At 36.0% G+C, this 25,615-nt stretch overlaps 1 protein-coding gene across 2 annotated transcripts in view; it reads right to left on the bottom strand.

Annotated features, from left to right (window-relative positions):
* Positions 1-25,615, bottom strand: part of LOC141295649 (rho guanine nucleotide exchange factor TIAM2-like) — a 73,786-nt gene that overhangs the window by 31,590 nt on the left and 16,581 nt on the right. The window contains exons 2-11 of one of the 2 annotated variants that reach the window (XM_073826897.1): positions 19,534-19,621; positions 17,588-18,695; positions 13,937-14,411; positions 13,655-13,824; positions 10,854-11,078; positions 8,659-8,844; positions 7,314-7,460; positions 6,576-6,620; positions 3,426-3,482; positions 1,984-2,151 (exon numbers count right to left, since the gene is read on the bottom strand). In XM_073826897.1, the coding sequence (XP_073682998.1) occupies positions 1,984-2,151; positions 3,426-3,482; positions 6,576-6,620; positions 7,314-7,460; positions 8,659-8,844; positions 10,854-11,078; positions 13,655-13,824; positions 13,937-14,411; positions 17,588-18,688 (2,574 nt within the window). In that variant the 5' untranslated portion in view covers positions 18,689-18,695; positions 19,534-19,621. The remainder of the gene's footprint in view (positions 1-1,983; positions 2,152-3,425; positions 3,483-6,575; positions 6,621-7,313; positions 7,461-8,658; positions 8,845-10,853; positions 11,079-13,654; positions 13,825-13,936; positions 14,412-17,587; positions 18,696-19,533; positions 19,622-25,615) is intronic. The other variant, XM_073826898.1, reaches the window with a different exon arrangement.

Raw genomic sequence — 25,615 nt, 5'->3', positions numbered from 1 at the left:
TCATGTAAATAACACATTGAGAGCTACAGTGAAGGGCACATTTTCAGTGAATAATAACTATATTGCAGAAGAGTTGGATTATAGTGCTGAAATGCATGTTGTGTATGTTTCTGTTTTAAGAGCAATGTGAAAATTCTTCGGAACATTTACTTTTGTATTTCACAAAGGAAAGGTATTTTGGCATGGAACACCATAAACGTTAGTAAATGGGGGAAAAAATTGTTTAAGGTATATTATTTGTTAAATTCAAAATTCTTTGCTGACAGTTCTATATTCGTGGTCCTTTCCAGCTATGTCCCTGGAGCTACAAGACTTGCTTTTCATGATTTTTCATGACTTTTTCTTTCATCATAAACTTGACAGTGGTCAGTCACTGAAATGTAAATGAATGGGAGCAACTATACTCAGTAATTTATTTTTATTTATTTATTTAAAGTGATCCTTATTTCCAAAAGTAATACTCAATTTCTTTTAAAAGTAATACTGATATATTTAGCAAGCAGTGTTGGGAAAAGTTGCTTTTAAAAATAATGCATTACAATATTACATTATTCCCTTAAAAAAGTAACTAATTACATTACTAAGTTACTTTTTATGGAAAGTAATGTGTTACGTTTACGTTACTTTTTAAATCTGGACAGGGCATGCTTGTTTGTTTTTAATATAAAAAGTTATATTTTGGCAAATTTAAAAGCCCTTTTATACAAAAAGCCTCAGGCTGAAGGAAATGTAAATTTATGTCTGTACAGTAGAACGCAGAAGAAGAAAGTTCAACACTCTTCAGCTATTAAAAAAAAAAAAGAACAAATGTTAGTTTATCTGGTCAATAATATGGATTAAATACATAAAGGATATCTGTATTATTTAACATTAATTTACTGTTTTTATTGATTTTGAGGAATACTGAATCTGTTTTTTGTAAGAGATGAATTAATGCATGTTCACATTTATTCTAGAACTACAGGAACATCCTACTTAGGAATTCTCTCTACATGGGGACAGGAGAGCTTTCGGCGTTACTGATTTTAAAAAGTAATTTAGATATTTTCTTGTAAATAAAAAAAGTAATGTGTTACTTTACGAGTTATTTGAAATAAAGTGACCTGATTACGTAACTCGTGTTACTTATAATGCGCTACCCCCAACACTGTAAGCAAGGACACATTAAATTGGTCAAAAGTGGCAGTAAACATTTTACTTTGTAACAAAAATCTATTTAAATGTATTTCTATTTATCAAAGAATGAAATAATTTTACAGTTTTTCACAAAAAACATTAGCAGAACAACTGTTCTCAACACTGATAATAAGAAATGTTTCTTAAGCATGAAATCAGCATATTAGAAAGATTTCTGTAGAATTGTGAGTCATTGATGACTTAAATATGGGCACTGAAAATTCAGCTTTTCCATCGCAGGAATAAATAAGCTAAAATATTAAAATAGAAAAGTTGTTTGAAATTGTAAAACTGTAGTATTTCATAATATTTACCATGATACTTAAAGCCTATGACTATAAGAGATTTCTTACAAAAACACACACACACACACACACACACACACACACACACACACACACACACACACACACACACACACACACACACAACTGTGTCAAATTAATTTGTGTGACAAAGGCCAGTTGCTGAGGCAATGTCAACCTGTTATCACAGATTCAGACTAATACAGCTGTCATGCAGAGGGCATGATGTCATCTATTAATGAATTTCCCTAGATGCAGTCTACTATAATGACACCCATAGCCTCAGGTAATCTCAGGAATGAAGTAGGCTACCTGATAGAAACACAATGATATGTCTGCGTCTGTGTTGATTCAGACATAACAGGTACATGTGTCAAGTAATTAGAAACAATATAACAGCTGACAAATCAAAATAGGTGTGTTGGTAAATCAAGGCACTTAATCTGAATACTATATTGACTCTTTAAAATAAAGAGGTCAACTTTTTTGAATGCACAATTACCCTGCAGGTCTCAGCCAAGACATCTGTGACAGTGTGATGAGGATTCAGAAGAACAGTAACTGTCTGGTAATTAGGCATATAGATGCATGTTGTGTTTTCCTGGCTGCAATCCCATCGGCTGCCTTCAGGTGGCACGATTGAGTAAACATTAGGCAAACTACCTAACCGCTGTGTGAAAGAAAACCAAGAAGGAGGATGACAAAGATGGAAAGTTAGAATCAGGTGAAATGCAAACACTTTTTAAATATAACTTTATTCCCTGGTTAGTTACTTACATATTTATAACACACTTTGTTATATCTCCTTATTTGTTTTTGGTCTGATTAAATAGCAAAAACTTAAGCATTTGACATTCACTTGTTTCATGACTCACACCATGACAAATAGTGGCATCATTCTTTGCTTGTATAAGGATGTGTCACTCAAAATAAAACACACTGTGGTTATTTCAGTGGAGATTAAGTCTTTGGTGTCGGAAACAAACATGCCTACCACCTTCACACACACACCAGAGAAAACATGTCACGTCTCACCTCCAAAGGTACAGACCATCCACACATTTCACAAATGAAGTAATGGCCTTTTAGTAAGGGAAACAGAGTTACCCAAGAAAAGACGTATCACCCTATGTTTGTCCAGTGAGTGGTGTGAATGAAACCCTGACCAGCAGTAGAAAGCGTGCGCATTCACTTAATTTTGTAACGGTCAACTTTCCAACAGAGCAGCCAAGGGCAACCGCCCAGTACATGCTCCTCAGTGTGTGTGGCTCTCAGCAGCAGAGCCTCAACTTCAAACTTTCCTCTCTAAAGTGGGAAAAAAATCATTTATGGAAGCTAACCTCCACCCAGAATGCTAAAGATGGAATGATGAAGAAAAGACTCTTGCTGTCTAGAATAACTGCTATCCTTTAACATGGTGTCTTAGCAACATAAATTGTACACGTGGCTCAATCCACAGTCTTGTTTAAAATGAACTAGTTCTATCTAAATAAACTGATGTGAACAAAAACAGACAAATGTTCTCCTCATGTTTAAGGCAAGGGTCTTCTGAACCAGCATTGCAGCTCACCACTAATTAAAATATGAGAATCTATCAGCCACAATAAACTGTTTATATATACACTACCAGTCAAAAGTTTAGACACACTTCGACGTTAAAGAGAATGGGGAAGTGTGTCCAAACTTTTGACTGGTAGTGTGTGTGTGTGTGTGTGTGTGTGTGTGTATGTGTATATATATATATATATATATATATATATATATATATATATATATATATATATATATATATATATATGATGAACAAAGACATCACTAATATATATGTATATGTAAAAGGTGAGTATATCAATATCTATGTATTACAAATGTATTATTAACATATAACCAGGTAAACCCGAGCTTTGTCCAGTGGAAAATGTCTGTAAATACAAAGTAACATACCTCAAAACTACAAGGAGGAATAGTATTTAGATGCCCTTCACCTTCAGTGTCAAAGACCTGAAACAATAAGAAAAAATCAAATCACTGCAGTATCATAAATCATAAATCTTCGTCATAAAACGAAACAGAGCCATGGTTCCAAACACTGCAGCAGACAAACTATCATTTAGTTTCTAAATACAACTTCAGCCAAGCAAGTTTCCTGTAGTGAATCTATTTTGATCTTAAACAAAAACTTCAAGACTTTACTGGAAGTAAAGAACACTATACTGGTTAGTAGGATGAACAGTCATGCTGAATGTTTAATGTAGGACTTTTAATTTCTAATTTATATTTTTGTGTAGTCTTCTTATGACAGATTGCTTGTGATTGCTCATCTGTAAGTCTTTATTATGGCCATGGATGGTCAGCTCCAGGGGCCCCAAATATTTTTTGATTTTTCCCTAAGGTTCACTTATGATGTTAATTTTTCCTCATCTTTTTTCTTCCTCTACTTGAGTCTTAGAAACAGACTAGATGTTTTTTCTTGATTTGCCTCTAAGACTTCTATGCAAACAACCTCTTTGCATGTGAAATGAGACACTTTTCTAAAACTTTTCACATCAAAGCATAATGCAAATAAACAAAATGATGCACAGACAAATTGTCTATTCACACCAAGAGCAAAATTAATATCTATCAAGCTGAAGTAACAGAAAAATCAAAAAGACAGTAAATAAAGATCATAAACTGTGTAGTTTTATGGAATTTGTATGCCAATTATATACTGTATGCATGAACATGAGTTCACATTACATTGTTCATCATTTTTTTTTATCTTTCTACAGCCCTACTTTTTATATTTTTATACAAATTGGAAAAGATGAAAATGTAAAAATCTTGATGGAGTAAATTCATGTAGTTCAGTATGAATATGAGAACAGAAAGAAGAGAACAGAGGATAAACTGGGAAAAACACAAGCCAAAAATCTAGACAGAGAAGAGTTTAATTTCTTACAATACACACTTTTAAATTGTAATGTTTTTAAAGAATGCTCAGAGGCTGCATTTATTTGATTAAAATATAGTAAAAACAGCACTGCTGGGCTATGTAAAATTATTTATAATGTATTATAACTTATTTTAAAGTAATTATTTTAATATATATATTTTTAATTCATTTGGTGCTCATGAAGCATTATAATTATCAATGTTAAAACAGATATATATTAACAGATTTTATTCAAACCACACAACATATTCTTTGATCAATAGAAAGAACAGCATTTATTTCAAATAATCTTACGAAGAAACTGTAAGTGTTAACTGCACTGAAGGGCCTAGTGACTAGTGACTGTGAACCCAAATTTAGAGGCTAAATGGGATTACTGTCAAAGATGAACTGATGATTTGCTTCTTTGTGAAAGCAAGACCAAACCTAGGCTTCAAAGACTGATTGATGTTCTCAAAACTCAGTGAGACAAAGAGGGGAAAAGAGACAAAAAAGACACTTTGACTTACCACAGTGTCTTTAGCAAAAGGTTGGCCTGTTTAATATTTAGCAACTAGCATAGGGCTCTTATACCAACCATCTGTGTGTCGCTGCGGGGTAGAGTACAGCAGGCTGCAATTTACCACATATGGCTTTTAATAATTCATAATACATTTCTCTCTCTCTCTGTCTCCACACCTCTGCCTTCTGTGGTGTGAAATGAAATTGGGGCTCGTTAGCCAAGCTGGCTGGATCTCCCATTACATGACACATGTCAGGGAGGGACAGGGACTTCATGTCAGTGATTGGAGACTTTTTAACCTTTCGCTTACTTAAGATACTACTGGAATTACTTAGTAACAGCAATGAACAATTGAAATGTTTTATTAAGGACGAAAATTTGTCCCATGGAATTATTTTTGTGACCATTTTTAAAAAAAATAAGAACAAGTACTTTATTTAAATTATTATTTCTTATACTACTATATTATACTACTTTGTAATTATTTTAACATATATGCCTAGTATAAAATATTATGAAAAAATGTTATAATATAAAACTAATAAAAGTATTTATTATGGGACCTTTTGCCATCACATCTGGAGCATTTTATAAGAATCAGTGACATTTTTTTGCACAGACTCCTAGTTAATATTTGGCCCTTGGTTCTTTATGCATGAGAATGTGCATTCATGGGACAAGATAGGACAACAAGGACAATCACTTAAGAACAGGCTTATGAACTATCATGCCATCTACTGTCTACATAGACAGCTGACTTCTGACTAACTAACCTAACTGCATATGAACATAAGTCATTTGGAGACACATTTTTTTAGTGGTGAAACATTTTTTTCCATATAAATAATGTCCAGGAAAAGCACAGACCAAAAAAAAAAAAAAATCACTTTCTTTTGGCACAGTAAGCCAAGCAAGCTAAATTTTTAAGATAGTTTCCCAGAAGCTATTGACCTTAGGGAAGGTCAGCACCATATGTAGAAATGTACCAAGTGATTATTGGGAACAAAACTGATAGTTTGAAGAGGAAGTTCTTTTCTTCTGACAACATTATAGTGGTGTGAATAAAATCTGTTAAAAAATTTAAGTCTTAATTATAATTAAATAATTTTACATAAATTCCATCAAGGTATTTACAAATAAAAACATATAAAGGTACATTCTATCAGTTTAGTTCACCAATGTACTGCATTTTTTTATTCACTTATTTTATATTTATATATGAGAAGGGCATATGCGATTCTGCAAACTAAAATTCATGCCTTAAAGTGTTTTCTAAGTATGCAGCTTACAATTTATAAAAACTGCATGTAATTATAGCTGTAATAATTTCTGTAAATACATCTGTAATTACACTGTTGGCCCTACCCTTTCCTATTAACCGACACTTAAACCTAACCACACCACCAAATATGTCCCTAACCTTAACTGTGTCCCAACTCAATAGCAGCAAATGCTCAACATGAACACAATAGGTACACTGTACCTAACTTATATTTTTCTTGACTTAAGTACATTGTAGTTAGACAACATTAGGTGGGACCGTTTTTTGGAATATAGCTTGTGTGCAGGTCAACAGATGGTCATATTTAAGAAGCGTTTTTATTTCTACAAGGAGTCATGCTATACTAACTATGGTCTAAAAACTAATATCCCTTACCTGAGGAAGACCACTGTAAGAACAGCAGCTCAAATCAATGAAATCCTTTCGACAGGGACAAAATAAAGAAGACAAAATGAGGAATTTTATTTTTTTTTTATACAGACTAAGATGATTTACTGGGTGGTAAAGTAGTGCAGCAAACTCAACAAAATAAGCATTAGTGACTTACTTCGCTGCCACTTCTTATTCCAAACAACACAAAGAACAGTAATTTTAGAGGAAGTCTCTCTGCAACAACCTGGTGTTAAATGCCTTGCTCAAGGGCACGGTCATGACAGAAAATCTATAAAATTCTCAGACTCATGGGTTAACCCTCTTTAGATTTAAACAAACAGCCCAGTGCAGTTCCTTAACTGCTAATTCACCACTATTATTAGCACAGTACATTAACATCTCAACAGGGAGGAAACATCATCAGCTTCATCAATGTCTCAAGGCTTTACACTTGGTAACCAGATATGAAACTCTACATCTGAAAATAGCCCTCTTATTATCTTGGGGCACTTCTGAGAAAGGAGAACGAACAACATTTTTAATCCTGCCAGCTCTGTAATTACTACCTTTAGAGAGTCTTTATTTATCAAAGTCCTGTTATTTGCACCTGTGGGAGGAATTTCCCACCACGCATGAGTTTCAAAACATAAAAAGGTAGAAAAATTGATATGCAAATACACTTTCCAAGCACTTGTGTTATGACACAAAGTCACGACTGTTCAGACAGAGTGGGTGTAGTACCTGAGAAACAGAAGGCTTTTTTTCATGACTTCGCTTGGTAAGAGTATCCAGGCCCTTGAGGGAGGACAAGACCCCTTTCTTAATGCGACCTCGGTGGGACAGAGACAGACAACGCTTTCGCATTGTGGCTTCATCTCTGGAACAGATCTGCACGACAACAAAGAGATTGGCTATACTGGTAACTAGGCAAGTATTCCATTTTTGGAAATGAAATGTTTCAAATTAAGTGTAGGAAATGGCTTCCTATTATAGTAATTTAAGGAGAGAGTCATTGGAAATACAGCACAACCATTAGGTTTCAAAACTAAAAATCAAACTCATTTTCTTTGAAGAAATTATTTTTTTATAATAATATATACAGTAAACCTGTCAGAATGATTTTAACTTCATTTAAAAAAATGAGTATAATAGCTGAATTCCCTTGAAACGACTAGACTCCCTCTTTTTGATTGATGGATCAGGGCTGTGGGCAGAGTTGTTGTTACCATAGAAATGAGAATCGTGCCAAAAGAGCTCTGCAGCAACCACCTGTTTTCATGAAGCATGGCGAGTGACAGTTAAAGGATTAGTTGACTTAACAGATAATATGTAGGATGATTTTGATGTTGAAGACGAAAACGAGATGGGAGTTTTTCAACATACCCTAACTGTATTGACCCGTATTACACAGACTCCGCATGCGCATTGCAGAGACGAGACAAGACGAGCATTTGAGGTTAAAAAGTAAATAAATTGTCAATTTGTTTAGAAAATAACCAATCGTTTCACTAGATAAGACCCTTCTTCCTCGGCTGGGATCTTTTAAAGTCCTTTGAAGCTGCGTTTAAACGGCATTTTAGAAGTTCAAACTTGGGGGCACCATACATAACCATTACATGGAGAGACATCCTGAAATGTTTTCCTCAAAAAAAACAATTTCTTTACGACTGGAGAAAGAAAGGCATCTTTGATGACAATGGGGTGAGTACATTATCTGTTAATTTTTGTTCTGGAAGTGAACTAATCCTTTAAGTCAGTCTCTCTAAACTCTCAACCAACTTATACATTACATGTGAACATTTTGCAATATAACAACTAATACATTGTAATTCAACCTTATTTTAATATAATAAATCTCTATTATTGAACTGTATTAAATTATACAATTGTTTTGATTCCATTACAGAATTTGCAACACTGCATGGGATGAGTAGTTTTTTTTTTTCGCTTTTGTTAAGTTGTGATTCAACTCATTAATGCTTTGAGATCCACATTAAGAAAATAAATGAAAAATATTTCTGGAACCACTTAAAAAGTGGGTTTTCACTGATGTGTTCTGCAAAAGCTTTTGATCAGGGTTACTAACCAGTGCATGGAAGGAGGAAACAGAGAAGATTCCTAAACGGGCTAGTGCAGCTTTGGTCGGGCGGCTGGCAGTGGCTAGCAGGCTCTTGGGGTTGGGTAGCTCGCCACCTTGCAAACTGGCCAGATAGCAGCGCATTCGGAAAAGGTCCATGTTGAAGCGCTCAAGATTCTGTTCCCACTGTTGGATCTGTCCACAAATTTAAAAAAAAGGGGTTGGTAAGAAAGGGCATCTCATCCACTAGGTGACAAACTACTCCTTTCCACAAAGATCATTTGTGATATATGGTGGCAGAAGCAGCATGAGTAAAGGATCTAAAGGGAGGACATAAAGGGAGTTTTTTCTCCAATCTCTAATTGCCATTATTATATGTAATAAAAACATAGGGGAAACCACTGGCTTTACTTCTCTGCTCTTCTGACAAAACAGATGAGGAAGGGAAAAATAACTTGCCATTAGTCATTAGTCATAGTCATGTCATTAGTCACAGCTCTATGAACAATATCAGTTTGCCGACGAAACTTTATAACACTCTAGTCTCACATAGCTTGGCATCTTAATAATCACTATTTGTCTGGTCAACACTACAGACAGGAACCACCCACTTAAACATGAAGAGATTGTTTGATTGAAATGTAATGTGACCAACCAGAGTCTTTTTTGTTGTAATGTTGCATTTTGAGGCTGTGCTTAATAAAAGCCTGTCTACAATAATGATGGGGTTTGCTTTTTTTTTAATGGGGAAAGCTATTATTGTACATTCTTTACTTATTTTTATAAGCGATAGATAAATGACAACAATGGATAAAAAATATTAACATTGCATTGACTTTGCTTTGGGCATTGTTTGTATGCTTTGGTTTGGGCTTTCAGCATCATTCATACCACTGCCAATGAGTTTAGAGACACTGTGTATTTAAAGTTTCTTGGTTTTTGCTTTATTAAATCCAACCAACTCAACCTCACACCATTAAAACAAGTAAAATGAGGCTGAACAGACACTGCACTGTTAACTCATGGGAATCTTACCCTAGCCCAGGAGTGGCTTTCAGAAGTTTGATACTGGATACCGACATACTCCCATTACTACAAAAAGAGAGGCATTCATTGTAGTATATAGCCTATCAGGAACACACCAGCTTGTCTGAGTCTTTGGAGCTTATTTGAGAAATTTGTTCTAATTGTGTCCCAGGAAATTTGATCCAGTATCAACCTGTGTTGATTAGGGGGGAAAAAATGTAAAACAATGTTTACTTTTTTTTTTTTAAAGATTTATTTTTGGCGTTTTTGCCTTTATTATGATAGGACAGATCAGAATTGACAGGAAACATAGTGGGAGAGAGATAGGGGCGGGATCGGGAAAGGTCCTCAAGCCGGGATTCGAACACGGGACGCCCGGAGCGCAACGGCGCTATATGTCGACGCGCTGCCCACAAGGCTATTGGTGCCGACAAAACAATGTTTACTTTTGATTGCTTAATTTTTCATTGTGGTTTTAAATGTGCAGTCCTACACATTTATCTTTAAATTGTTTCTCTGACCATTTCCCTGTTTCTATAAAAGGTATATGTTTAATAGTCTTAAACGCAATTATAATTCAGTTAGGGAGGAAGGGTGAAGGGGGGTCAGTGGAGACTTCAAACTGCCCAGCTGGCACTGATTTGTGGAGACAGGACTTCAAAGTTGCCCAGTTTCTCAGATAATACTAACCTTTTCCCCTTTACCAAATCTCTTATCCAGCGACTGGCACCCCTCTAACTCCCCCTTTTGACCTCTGCATCAGCTCCAGAGGTTCCCATGAAGCATTAACTTGATTGGTATCAGGCAGTGGGAAAACTACTAATACCATTGGTCAAATAAAGCTATGTGGGTCATGCAACCTCTAAAGCGGTATGTGGCGGTAAGATTAACATGCCTTCTGTTAACATGACAAAGCCCTCAACGATTTATCCCAATGTTTCAGACAAAATGGAAAGCTTAGTACATTCTCAACCTTGTCAATACATACACATCACACATACTACAAAGCCCCAAACATAACGACTTAGTTAAAGCACTAAACTTCAAATGTTTGCAGACGCACCTTTATTGTCTTTAAGAAATTCAGTCTTTATCTCACTCTGCTCAGTCAACTTTGATTTACACATTAATTACTAATTAAGTAAAACACAGTGTGACTGAAAAAACTTGTTGCTTACCTGGTTTTCAATAGCCTTTCTGTTTTTGGGGTCACCAACGATGGACAACTGCAGTTCTGCCATTTTCCTCATCTTGCTGTCCATGTCGATCTTCTGGAGAAGACCACGGATCTGTACATGTAACAAATGCAGTGTGTCCTCCTTTCCGTAGCGTTTCGCCAATAAAGATGCACTAGCCGAATGAATGGCAGTTACCCAGTTTTCTAGGTCAGTCTGGTTGGAGGTCTAGAGTGGAAAACAACATACAATTAAGGAAATATTACCTTTTATACATAGAACTTTTAAGTAAGTAAACAAAGACTCTTTGAGTGTACTATTAATTTTTTTTTTTTTACGCTTGATATCATAAGGTCATCAATATTAGTAGAAACATTATTGACAGGTGTGTGCAGTGTCTGACACACTGTACTAATCTGCATTTGGAATAAACAGATAGTCTGGTTGACTAAGCCAAAAATTGTTGCAATTTTATTGGCTTTAGAACATAAAAATGTCAGTGCTTACACTGAGAAAAAGGTAAGAAAATTCTATATCCATCCTAAATAAATACATACACACAAACATACATAACTTCATGTTTTCTGGACCCGTAATTTTTCCCACAAGCAAGTGGCTATTACTCAGTGGCCTGACACTAGACAGGACAGTTGACTCTATACTGGAATCTAGGGCTGCAACTAATGATTATTTTGATAATCGATTAGTTCGCCGATTAATTTTTCGATTAATCGATTCGTTGGCTTAAAAATTCCAATTATTTATTTATTTTTTAAATCACACTATTCCACATTCTGAATGCTATGAAAACACAGTGCTTAACAATTTACAACAATTCACCTGTTGTAATAAAGAGAAAGGACAAATATCTGAAGAAAAACACACTAACAAGCATAAAATACAGTGTTTCTGCTATTTATTCTGCCGTGGCGGTGTTAAGTGTCCCACCAACAGCAGCGAGCGCAAGAGTTCCGCATTCAAATGCACGCAGTAAGCTGAAGCTGGCCCAAAGCCCCAGCTAAAGTAATTAGGCCTACCATGAATGTGGAGGGGAAAAGTAAGGAGATATTTATATTATTTATTAATAAACTAGTATTTTCTGAGTGCATCTTTATGGATTAGGCCTATAGCTAATCAAAGAGTTTTGTTTTCGATTTCAATTATTTCGTTTTGTAGTGAAGTTATAATTTAAAGTAAATTTATTACTCTTACATTTATGAGCAAAAATGAAGTTTCACATAGCACTTGCACCTCCATGTACTGCAAAGCTTTCACTCTCTGCACAAACTACTGGATATGCGCCTATTAGTAGCCTACACATTTATCTAGGTTAAACGATTAAACTAATATTGTGATATGCTTAATTTTTTTTTTTTTTTTTTTTTTTTATATCTAAGGATTTTAATGTAAATCGTGATGATTTGAGAAAACTGATCTATCTGCCGCCGGCCGCTTTGTCGTTACTTTAAAAAACAAAAACTTGAATTTCACAAATAAAACATGTTCCAAATATATTTCTAAATTAACTTTATAAACTAAAGAAACAAAAATAAATGTAATTACTTTGCTATTAAAAACAGCAGCTGTGCAATGGGGAAGAGAAAGAGAACTCGGCCAGTAATTCTGATGAGCTGTAGTGGTTGTAGGAATTTTTGCAACGAATGTTTGTTTAATAGCCTATTTAACACTTATTTAGGCTACTTTCTTATTTAAATGTATTATTTCGTTGATTTTAGTGTTTTGTAGACTGCTTGTTCACTGACTGAAATTGCAAAACACGCACGTTCGTGAATAATGTTTGAGCCTCATTTATTTATATATAAAACACCGCACCACCGGCGGTGGTTAAAATCTGCCACCGTCACAGCCCTACTGTTCATACCCTCCATAAATACGCGCACTACATGTTGTATTTAAATCTAAATTTAACATTCAACGACAGATGTTTCAGCACAATGAATGTTTTTGCGCTGAGTTGAGTTATTAATTGTCTCCCTTTCTGTGTTCTGTGTTCCGGCTGTCTGACACGCTCATTCAGTAAAGATTTAAACTTACAGACTGCCAGAATGGATTTTTAAATGGAAAATCTCGAGTGAATTTGTGACATTTACAGATAAGGATATGACCGCAAACTGAAAGTTTTCATGCTGAGGACGCAAACGGATCTCAAAGCGCCTCACAGGGCAAGCCATCACTCTATTTGTTTTAAATAAGGAATTCTCCTGTTTTGAGCAGCTTGGATCACGTAACTCTCCTGCAGCATCTCAGTCTGTTTCCTCCACTATTTTTTAGATGCATTTTGTTTATAGAAATGCGTCATTCAGTGCTGTTATTTGACGTGATCCTCTGAAGTTGTAAGTGCACTGTGGGCGGACCCGATTCATCGATAATGAGAATCGTTGTCGACAAATTTCATTATCGATAATAATCGATTTTATCGATTAGTTGTTGCCCTACTGGAATCTCACTTCATGGTTAAACAATCAAACAAAAACACACTATTCCCGAGTTGCAAACAATATAAAAATTAAATGTTAAACAATTTGTTAAAACAATTTAAAGTATCAGTGATTTTATCATACAAATTAAACTACACAAAATTATATGGTTTAACATGTTATATGGTTATATGGAGTATGAAATGTGAGAAGAAACGACACTCTCGCATCACAGAAACGTACACTATGCACATAAACAAAGGTATGTCTTAGCTATAATATATGCAGCTTCTGTGCAGCTTCCATTCTGCTTATGCTTTCAGTGTTTAGCGGCCATTCGTTTGTAAGATAAGGTTTTTAACTGACCTGAAAAAGGTAGACATCACCATAGGCATTACTGAGGCAGAAAACATTCTCTTTCTTGGGGTGCTCAGGAACTGCCTGGACTACACCATCCTCTGCTAACAAGGCATAGCATGGAGATTCTGGCTCTGAAGAGGCTTTTCCATAGGTCTCATAGAACAGCATTGTGCAGCCTGCAAGAAAAAAAAAATAATTTGGTCATCACTAGTCACTTTGCCATGGTGTTTCCTTACTACACAAAGGTGAGTGGCACTGTAAATCACAGAGCAATCATGGCACACTTACCCTTTAGAGTGACCCAGAATTGTTTCCATTTTCGACGGCCCACTAGCTCTAATTTGCGGTCTTTGTGGACAGTAAGCAAGGGCTTAAAGGAGAGCCATCCAGCCCGCCTAACTAGACCCTTTTCTTTCTCAAACAGCAAGTCCAGCTGCTCTAGACACCTGAGGATTTCTTGACTCTCCATTTCCTCTGAGGAGCTCTCACGCCAATCTTCTTGTTCACCTTCTGCTTGAGGCCGACCAGTCTTTAACTCCCTCATGAAGTTCTTGTAGATGTTTTGCCGCAAAACATCAGTACCCAAATGAAGGGCACCGGCAGAGCCGCTACGGGTATTCAGTGACAAAGAGTGAGAGCGGGATTGAGGCATGCCGTTGGGGACAGTTAGAAAGCTGGAGACCTGAGAGGGAGAACTGGTATCAGCGGTGAGGCCATCCACTCCACTATCAAAGCAATCGACAGACTCATTATATCTTGGCTCCTGCAACAACAGCAGAGGAGAAATATTGTAAGACTGTGGTTATTATTTTTGGCAAAATGTGTTTACGTAGGACCATCAAAATTTATATTTTTAAAATCACTATGATAAATTCACCCACATTGCAAATTTTTGTTTTAGACAGAGGCCATTTAAAATATGAATGATTTCAGATAGTTTCAAATATTACTCATACCATGTGTCTTACTGGTTATTGATTTTTATACCCAGGTCAATAGCATAAACGTTATGCAACAAATGTTATGCAACAAATGTTATACTTTGATACTTTGGGTCAGAGACTTCAGCAACAATAACGCCTTAGCAACAACCAGTAATAAGAAACCTACAACAAAATAACAAAAGTCAGTTATCACTGGTATATGACAGTAAGTGCAGGTTCAAATCTACACCATGGAAAATGAATCATGGAAAATTAAAGCCATGGGCACACCTCTTTACTCCATTCCTCATTCACCATGAATTTATGTTCTTTAAAGGAGTGTCATTTTAATCTCATTAAAAGCATCAATTCCCTTCTGCTTGTAGTGAGGAGTGCACTTCAAACTTCAAAAGAAATCTGAGCAGGAGGGTCCTTCTTGAGCATCTTTCTTCAAAGTCTACACATCTCCAGCAGCTGACACTAATTACACAAGAGTTCAGATGTGCCAACAACACTCTGTGCAAAACTACAGCTGATGTCTGGCATTCAGTGGATATTTATGAAAGAAAGAATGTCAACATTTTTAAGAAATTCAATATTTCTTAACAATAATTTCAAAAGTTACATTTTTAAGTTGGCATTGCCACATGATTATGGATATCCATGTTAAAGCTGTCTAGTGATCCAGGAAGCTCTTACATTAGCAGGTATCTAGCAGTCTGATAGTGTATATCTTAGCAAACTTTCCAGGTCATTAATGGAAGAGTGTGTAAACTTTTTTTTATTTACAAACTAAAACTCCCTATCTTTCATTCCTATAATATATTTACATCAGTGTAATGAATACTGTATGTAAAATGTCCTGTTTTAGCCCATGTAACAGTAATTGGTATAAAAGGACATGATTTCCAAGATTTTTTTACTAAACATTTTTTTACACTGAATATAATTCATATAATGATCATCATGACTAGGGTGAAAAAAAAATCACAAAGCCATTTTTAACAAGGTAGGGGTTCCTCTAAAGTCAAGAAGTAAAGAAGTAAAGAAAATATAACTAAAACCATGCAGTTTTCTTGTATGGTAAGGCAAGTCAGGAACACCTGACATCAAATAACCTCACACAGAGAGGAAAAATGTAGCACATTCTTTGTTAAAGACTTTATTATTATGCTTTAAATGAAAATCTGATCACTGGTTTCATGCAGCGTTCAAAATTACAGTTATAGGTAACTATAAAAGGTATGTTCTGGATCTCAGCAGTCTACAATAAAAAAAACTGTTTGATAATTTATTACATTATGTCTATAAAAGTAAAACGATACAAAAAGTAAATACTATTACTTTAAAAGATACATTACATTTCATGGCTGCACTCTCTGTTTCAAAAAAAGGACTGTTTAAAATGTCTTTGGTTTAAAAAAAAAAGTCTTCTGATGTGACGAGAAGAAATCTTACAACACAGCCACTTTAAATTGCTGATTAAAAACAACTAGGCTGTATCATATCATATTACAAGTCTAAAGTGAATAATACCAGAGTAATGTCGGTTTGTAAAACCTTCCAGAGACATTGACTACACTAAAATATCAAAAAGCTATTCCACTCTTTTCCATTAAATGCAGCATAAAAGCCAAACATCAGGAATGCCTCACTGCTGATGGTTAAAAATTTCCACACACATGAAATCACAAAAATACAATGAAGAAAACTTTGAAAGACATTCACAATTAGCTACTAAAACTTAGATGTAAACCAAGAGCAGGAATAATAATGATATATAGCCTCCACTTATTTTATAAGATGAGGTACTCATCATTGGTTTTCCTCCAATGCAATCTTTAATTAATCGACTTCTTGTCTTCTTTAACACCACAAAATTTATCCCAAGCTTTCTTTTTGTACCCACCAACACTGCCTTTGTGATATACATTGTACTGTCATCTTCAGAGCATTAAACCTAAACACTTTTTTGCATTTTCGGCTCCAGTGTATTCTGATTTTCATATCGTAGAGCCCCATGGGTTCCTTGTCTAATTGAACTGGCATTGTGTAGACTTAAATATTTTGCCCTACATGTGCTCCTGGCAAAGCAAAAGTGCCTGCAGTGGCACATGGCACAAGTAACAACAGTCAATAAGCCATCGGATGGATGCCTGCACTCACCAGTCAAGCACTGACTATAGGGCATGTGGCTAAAAATTACAAGAAAAACTTTTTGTGAAAATGTGAGTGGTGATATAAGAAAATTTGTTTGCTAATTGGCAGTTCGGCTCAAGTCCGATGTTTTCATAGACAGGTTGGTTCTCTCATAAGGTGACAGGATTTCTAAAACGGAAAACAGGGACATTTCCTATTTTATTTATTCCTATTAGGCTTATTATTTAGCATTTTAGGTTCATTTTCAGCACAAAGTATGTGCTTTCTGCAGATGTTTTTTTGTTGCAAGTCTAATTGATTTGTTTCTTCTTCTTTTTAGATATAAAAATGTGCTACAGTTAAAATGTGTGTGGGAATTACTACACTGTGATGGCAGAACTATCAGAAACATTTGAAATTTTGTGTATAACAATTCTGCATGCTTTTCAAGCCTTGATATCTTGTACATACAAACATTATTATACTAACATGAATAGTTAGTATGTGACTACCTTAAAACCAATGACAGTGTCTCTTTTGTAACTTTTGTAACTTATTTTCACTTACATAGCCCATTCAGTAAGGATGAGCAGTGAGGTGAAAGGAAAAAATAGATGCTGTTAGCTAATCATAACAGCGCTCGTTTACTGACGCAAGTCTTAAACAAGATACTGTTTTTTTTGCAACCCCCAACACTAAGAGTGAGCAACAGTAATTGCAATGCTTGCCTCAACAAGCACCGCTACAAAATAAGATTGAATTTAAAAAGGAACTGTAGACAGGGATTGGCATTGGTTTCAAATCTAATGACATCATCCAACTTTCTAAATAAAATAAAATGGAATGAGAATCAAATGAAAACAACCAAACACCTTACCTGAAACTTGCTTTTTTTCCTGGTCAAACTTCCAGTCCAGTCACTAATACGCCTAAATCTGTTCCTGATGGACACTTTCTTTCCATTGTTGTCTAGAAAAGCCTTTGGTTTCCGGCAAGGTAAGGTGAAGGAGGAATATTGCTTTTCCTCTGGGCTTCCCTCTGAACCAGTGTCCTCCATCACGGATACAAAGGAGGATCTGTGCTTTAAATGGCTGTCATTTGAAAACTGCAGATCCTTAACTGTGGGGAAGGTGGCAGCAATTCTGGGATCCCTGTAGAGGTCAGCTGTAGTAATGGTAGGCAACTGCTCAGCAAGAAAACCCACTTTTGTTGAAATACTTCGTCTTTGGGTGTTGGGGGATCCATTGTCGGAATCGTTAAATTCGACACCGGTCCCCCAAGGCAAGTCGTACAAGGAGCCATCTGAGCTCAGAGAGCTACCTTTACTGCTCTTGAAGCTGGAAACTACCTGTGGAGCTCCAAAATTGGCTGATGGTGTTGCACCAGATAAACTAGAATTGGACTCTAAGGTGGGGGAAAACTTGAGGAGCTGAACTGGTCCAGTACAATCATCCAAAATAAGGGCGCTGTTGGAACTGTTGTTGAATTCTACTCGTACAATACCATCTTTCTTTATAACAACCCTGGGGCTACTCTGATCCTCAATTTCCTCAAGCCTGCAACTTCTCTCTAGTGTTTTAATGGTGTTAATAGCATAATCATTACAAGGTTTCCTTTTCTCCTGGTGACTACCATACAAGCAGCCATTTTCAGAAGGCAACATTAAGCAGCCACCAGGCAACAAGTCCTCAGAAACCCCATTCCACTGACTACTGGCACCACTCTTCAGTTTATGGGTGATGTAGTCATATTGGCGGGACATAAAGGTGCGGTTGCCCTTTGATAGGGAGGAGCCATGGCCTATGTTTCTGGACTTCAACCCAGAGTACCCTGAAGCAGCATTCCATAAGCCTAGAGGTGATAAAATGTCTTCTTTGGCAGAGTGGCTCTTGAAAGAATAGGGTTTCTGTCTACCAGGGATTATAAAACTATTGCTTCTAGAGCCCTGGACGCTATACTGGCTCTCAGAGTTTCCCATCCCAGATCTAGAAGAGCAAGAACACAATTCTGTTACTGACACGCAACATTTTCCCTATGAAGACAATTTAGCAATTTAGATCTCTGAGTAAAATCTATAGTAATTCTTTTAAATCAGAGGTCTTCAACATTGCTCCTTGAGAGATACAGTTCTGCAGACTTCAGCTCTAACCCCAGTCAAACACACCTGAATCAGCTAATCAAGGTGTTCGGGGTTACTCGATAATTACAGGCAGGTGTGTTGGTGCAGGGTTGGAAGTGAAGTCTGCAGAAAGAAGGCCCTCCAGGAACAGGGTTGGAGACCCCTGCTTTAAACATTGCACTTCCCTATTGAAAAAACAGCATATGCTGGTTAGGTAGGTTTTGTTCCTGGGATGCTGGTTTTACATGGTTTATGCTGGTCCTTAGCTGGTCATGTTGATGGTCAAAGACCAGCATAAACCAACAAAGGACCAACATAAACCAGATTAACCAGATTAAGGAGGACCAGATTAAACCAGCTAAGGACCAGAATAAACTAGCATCCCAGCATCAAAACCTACGTAACCAGCATATGCTGATTTTAACAGGGTTATGGACTTTGATTGCTGCGTATTTTGATTTTTATTTAGTTATGCGCTTAGTTAAGAGTCTGCAACAAGTGACTGAGATTTTTCACTAAAGCACATGGTAGCGTTTTTTAAACACAGGATGAGATGTAAATATCCTTTATGTGCGAACACTAACCAATCAAGTACCTTGTTCTTAACATTACAGGCACTTTGATGTTACAGGATGGAACTGCAGTTATGGGAGGCAGGTATGTTATCAGTTACAAAAGTGATATACAGTAGTGTACAGACTTACCAATGCAGTTAGGCCAGTTATGGTCTTGTTGTCTGCATAGTCACCATTCTGTCGCTCTGTTTCAGTTCAAAGCTCTGCTTTATTGTCACTGTAGGACAAAGAAAAAAAAAACATACTGGTCTTAGAAAGGAATTATTCACATGCATTAGTTTTAAAGGGCAAAAAATCTTCACAGTACAGCAAAAATATCAAATCAACAGATTCCAAAATCTGAGGAAATGCAGTTAACATTCTACAGGAGCTGCTAATATCTCCACATCCTCTTGAAACTTTCTACTTTTTTACCCGAGGTGAGTTTTTACATTACATTTTGCTCTGACAGTTGGGAATGTTTTCCAAAACAGATTTGACTTCATTCGCTATTTATTTTTCGACACACAAATTCCACAGAGTTTTTTGGTCTGCACTGCTAAAAAAGCTTTGAGCTGGAAACTAAATAAAGCTGTGGTCAGAACTTTCTCCCAGTACTATGCACAGGACCATACTACACATCTTAACTGTTCTCTCCCAGTCTGTAAACCCCAAAATGAAAATTCAGTTATTTACTCCCTTTAATGTCATTCTAAACCTATATGAATTTAATTCGGTGGAACACAAAAATATATGTTAAAGAATGCTGGTAACCAAACAGTTTTAGTGCGAAAAAAAATCTAAATAACTTACGTTATAATAACTAAATATAAACTAAATAACACATCACATATCCAAGAACACTTTTAACCAAGCCAAGAGATGTCGTAACATAATTAAGAGAGGTTAAATCCTCATTAGCTTTAGCAGAAGGAGAGACCAAATGATTTCATCAGGTGATTTCCAGAGATCACTGGAGAATTACAGATAGAGCTCAGGGTACAACACTGCAAGGTGGAAGGTTTTTTTTTTTTTTGAGAAACATGTATACTACCATTTAAAAGTTTAGGGTTGGATTTTTTGATTGCTTGTTTCGGAGGAAATTAATACTTTTATTCAGGAGGAATGTATCAAACTGATCAAAACTGGTAATAAAGTCTTTTATATTGTTACACAATTCTATTTCACATATTCTCTTGAACATCATTAAAAAAGGTATTAAGTTTTCACAAAAATATGAAGCAGCACAACTGGCTTCAACTGTGACAATAATAAAAAAATGTTTCTTGAGCACTAAATCAGCATATTAGAATGAACTCTGAAGGATCATATGACACTGAACACTGGAGTGATGACTGGTGAACATTTTAAAATATATTACAAATAAAAAACAGTTATTTAATTATATTTTTAATTTTTTTTTTTTTTGAAGTTACACTTTACTATAACATTCCCTATCACTAATATATTCATCTAACTCAGTACACTAACCTAGAAACAAACCTTTGTTGTCATTTGTGAAGTTTATTTATTTAATTTCCCTTTTAAGGTAAAAACATCAAATCATGTTTTATACCAAAATGTGTGTAAGGTCAGATTGCAAGAAGGAAATCACTGCTCGCTGACCGAAATCAAGTGCTTCGCTGACCATTTAAAGTTTGCCAAAGGCCATGTGGCAGATGCCATAAGGCAGAGGACTATAGGAAGAATGTTCTATGGTCTCATGAGACCAGAAATCTTCTTGGTTTTAAGTGAGAAGCGTTACATTTGGATAAAACAACATACACAACATACTGCGTACAATAATAGGCATCTAATTCCAACTGTAAAGCACAGTTGGTTGGAAGTTGGTAAGTCTAGTGATGAGCACTTTTCCACCAAAAAAATCCAAGCTTTTGATTCAAAGATAGCCTGAGAAAGCAAAACAAGTGATGTATTATAAATGCTAAGGTACAGATCGAAGGCCGGAATTAAGAGGACATCTGTCTTTACCTAAATCTCCCCTCTTTGACCTCCCAATTCACTGCTTAACATCGGTGCCAATTAGAGTGTTTGCTACAAAACAGCTCAGGAATAAAAAAGCTTATTGCATTAACACAGACTGAAATAATAAAAAAAAGTTTGAGCCTAACGGATAAGCCTGTTGCAGTAAGGCAATTGTGAATTAAAATGATCATTTTACTTTTAAACAATGTAACAATTAGGTTTTCAATTAGGTGGTTACATTAAAAAAAATCAAGTAGAAACAGTAAGCAGACACGTAAATTACAGCATTTCAGTGACTGAATGTGGTTTACAATCAATTACAAAGATCGTTAAAAACTTAAGGTGTTTACAGAACTTTACATGCCAAAGATTCATGCAAGAAACTACACAACCTTGAAAACACAGTTGAGGGAACAATCTCCAATGACAATTTAGCATCAAAAGCATGGCCCTGCAAAAGGCATATCCTTTACATGCAGAACATAACAGAACCCTAATGAAGCCTCCAAACCCCCCCCCCTAATAATAAAGAGAATTCTTTATTATTAGACATGCAGCCCCCAGTTCACTTTCTCCCTCGTCATATTACCATCCCCATGACTTGACAGCAGCAGCTGAGAACAGTGTTTAGATACAGGCATAGCATTTCACTTTTGTCCTCAGGGGGGCAAAACAGGGGCCCTGTCTAAAACAACATACAGTGGGTTCACATTATGTTGTTATTTGCAGTATTATGGCTCTGCTACCTGTCATTACAACATGATACCGGATGACAAGAGCTTGTTACAGATTGTTTAAAAACAGCCAAAAATCAGTGAAATCTCACTTTAATACAATTTTTTAAAAAAATATATGTTTTTGCAGGTTCTGTTTGACCCTATGAATCACCTGTAGTTCACACCAGGATTGCCAGGTCCATGTTTTTTATTAGCAGCAGTGCCTCTTTTATCCAATAATCACAAAGAGCTTTATGCTGTTACTTCTGCAAAGTATTTTATCACAAAGTTAAACAATAAATGCCATGTTGATGCGGCTAAATGTAGAGGGACAGCTTGCTGTAGCCACCGCAGTTTCAGTGGCAGAGTGAAACAAGAGTCATCTCTTCCACGTTTAGGCTGTGTGTCAAAGCATTTTTAGCCAGCTGAAAATGGCAGGCGCTCCTCTCAAACCGCCTAGCTCTGAGCATGTGAGAGCACTTGGGAACAACAGAGCTTTTAGTAGTAATGTGGCAGACACATCACAAACTAAATAATTCTCCAAGCATTATTTTTTCATATCAATATTGAGGGTAGTCCAGGAACTCATCTGATACAGACATGTATACCTAGAGAGTAGCAATATTAACTTCTTCATCATTGTTCAGTTGTAGTAGTAGGATATTATGATTGGTTGGTGTGGTATTTGTCCTGCTCCTCCTCCACTGTAATTGGACAGCAGAATAAAAAGTGACTGTGACGAGCGTTAATTTACCCAAAGTTGAAGTTGATTTCTTGGTGTCAAAAAAAACAAAAAAAACAGACAGTTTGCACCTTGTCATGCAGTTTTTAAAATATGCAACACCTTCCATTACAGCGTATTCCATCAGCTTAGTGAAGTGTAAAATATGTGTAATATATGAAAGGAAAGCATCCACATAAAGCGTTTTGCTGTAGGGAAGGAGGAAATATATTGCAAACACTTTCTTGACCTAAAAAACTATAAAAAAAAAAATAAAAATAAATAAAACACGAATGTGTCGACATCTCCCGCTAACATTTTGTAATACTCTGAGGTTTTTAATACTTTATCTAACATCTACTCAAAGTATTCCATTTATTGAGTTGTGAATAGATGCTTATGTTTTAATGTAACCACAGGGAAATACATTTTTTATTCAATAACGTCTTGTAAACTTGGTTTATTTGCATTGCTGGGTTATCAATTTACATATAAACTGGTAAATGGGTTATTTTAATAAGCTTATTTTCAGTAGTTATCAGTATAACAGTATGCAAGTAAACATGCTCTAAATAAAGGATAAACATTAAAAAGGGATAAAATAAAGACTTCACCTTCAATGAAAAGTACATTAAGTGAAAGAAGAAAAGGAGTAAAACCACAGAAATACCATGTCTACAGTATCCAAAACCCCAAGAAGTTTCATTAGCGCTATAGGTTAATAACTAGAAGAATAACAAAGTGCAGTTGCACTATAAACCAGTGTATTTATGATTATAATACATTAAAATTATATGATAACAAATACGCAATAGCACGCAGCATGTTTTTGTGACACCGGAAGCCCTGCACATTCAACTTACAAACAGCCGCACCTACACTTACGTAAGAAATAATGTGGGCAGCAGATATATTACTCTTCATGTTTTATATTATATTACGGCCCAAATAAATGAGTGATCAGACTGGGTTCTTCTAATCTTTGAATTGAACTGACGTGAGCTGAATCTGAACTGAGTGATCACTAAATCAACAATGAAATGATTTTCTCCTACATTATAAACACTATTTTCCTGTTTAATGCTCTAAAGCTGCTTTGACACAATCTGTATTGTATAAAGCGCTATATAAATAAAGGTTACTTGACTTACTCTCAGTACAGATTGATTGTCCAAGCATTAGATATTTGACCATACATCTCTGTACTCAAGTCATCCCTGTCAGATGTCAACTGATGGAATATTTCAACACCATAACACAAATATTGACACTGTGATCATCACGAAAAAAGCACATTTTCCATCTCATTAATCTTACAGACATACTGACAACTCAATCTGAACACACTGACCAGAGTTCAATCAATCACAGACCTATCCTTTGCAGAAGTCTTTGGTTTAAAATGAACTGTAGGCAAAGGAAGTTTTGACGAACAGTAAATGATTCAGACAGCAGTAAAATAAAGTTATTCAACAACAACCGAAAGTCACTAAGCCTACACCTGCAGCTGTTTTTTTCCCACTTAATCCAGTTAGAGGCAACAAAGGCAAGGATGAAAAAGACAGACAAAAACACCTTTCCCTTACCTTTGTGGAAAAGCTTTAATCTATAATGCTTTGAAAAGCAAGACGAATTCAGTCTGTCTGATCTCAACCTCAGCTCCATAGAAAGACAAACTTAAACAAGACAAAATGACTCACACAAAACCACACGCACACACGTGGAAACTCCCTCCCAGGCTGTGAGTGACTCCTGCTCTGGACAGCACTGCTTCAGCATGAGCGGAAAATTTGATGTCTCGTGCAGCATTCAAGCCAGTGTTTCTTGTTTTTAGGTAGCATAAACTCTTTAAGAAGTCCACCTGAAGTCACATCTTTCATGTTCTTTAGACAAAGCTGAGGATAGAAGCTGAACCTCCTGCAGTTTTCATTAGGGGTTTAGCACCAAGCGAATATTACCATGTCTCAGTGCTATCTGACCCTGCATAGCACCATCACCCCCACACTGAGGGGCAGTTTCCAGCCCGCCTGAAAGACGAGGACAGGAGGAAGGGCAGATAGAAAAGTGGGGGAAGGACGGGTAAAAGAGGAGGGGTTAAAGCAGGATTCATTTTCAACTCCATGGGGAACCAAATCCCAAAATCTGATTACAGTGGGTTGGATGTCAGTATACATTTTTTTTTAGATATAACCTTATCAGTAATCATCAATTCCAACCTGCTTTCTTTACATGTAAAACTATTTTCTTTATTTAACATTGTGGAACAATCAATCAATCTCTCTTAGGTTTGACCACACTTGATATTGAAGGAGGGGAAATTAGAAAATTCCATCGAGTTTTTAATGTGAACAGTGCCATCCAGCATGATGCTGGAAAAACAAGTGACAAAGTGTAGCGTCTCTTGTAAACCATCAAAAAGAGCACTCCTCAAGCCTCTTTAGAGTTGTATTCTGATTCAAAATTAAAGATCATAAATTTTATTTTATAAAGATAAACATCCAATGGATGATCCTAATTAGTAGATCAATTTTTAAATTATTTCATGCAGTGACTGGTAATTAGTTCAACAGGGAAAGAGCACAATGAGTAAAGAGGATCAGGGTGACAATAAGAGTAGCTATTGTGAATGTTTAAAGGAGCTGGTGCTTTTAAAATCGGAATGTCTTTGTGGGGATTAGGGACACAAGGTCATACATATTCTAAAGGCATGATCCTGCTAATTACACTCAGAACAATACACTTTGGCCTTTACTTGGCTTTGCACAAAGCTAATTAACAGCATCTGTCGGTGCAATCAAAAGTGCACTAG

Source organism: Garra rufa, chromosome 21 (assembly GCF_049309525.1).
Source record: "Garra rufa chromosome 21, GarRuf1.0, whole genome shotgun sequence".
Lineage (NCBI taxonomy): Eukaryota > Metazoa > Chordata > Actinopteri > Cypriniformes > Cyprinidae > Garra > Garra rufa.
The sequence above is the reverse complement of the archived record's forward strand: the minus strand, read 5'-3'. Positions and strand labels throughout refer to the sequence as shown.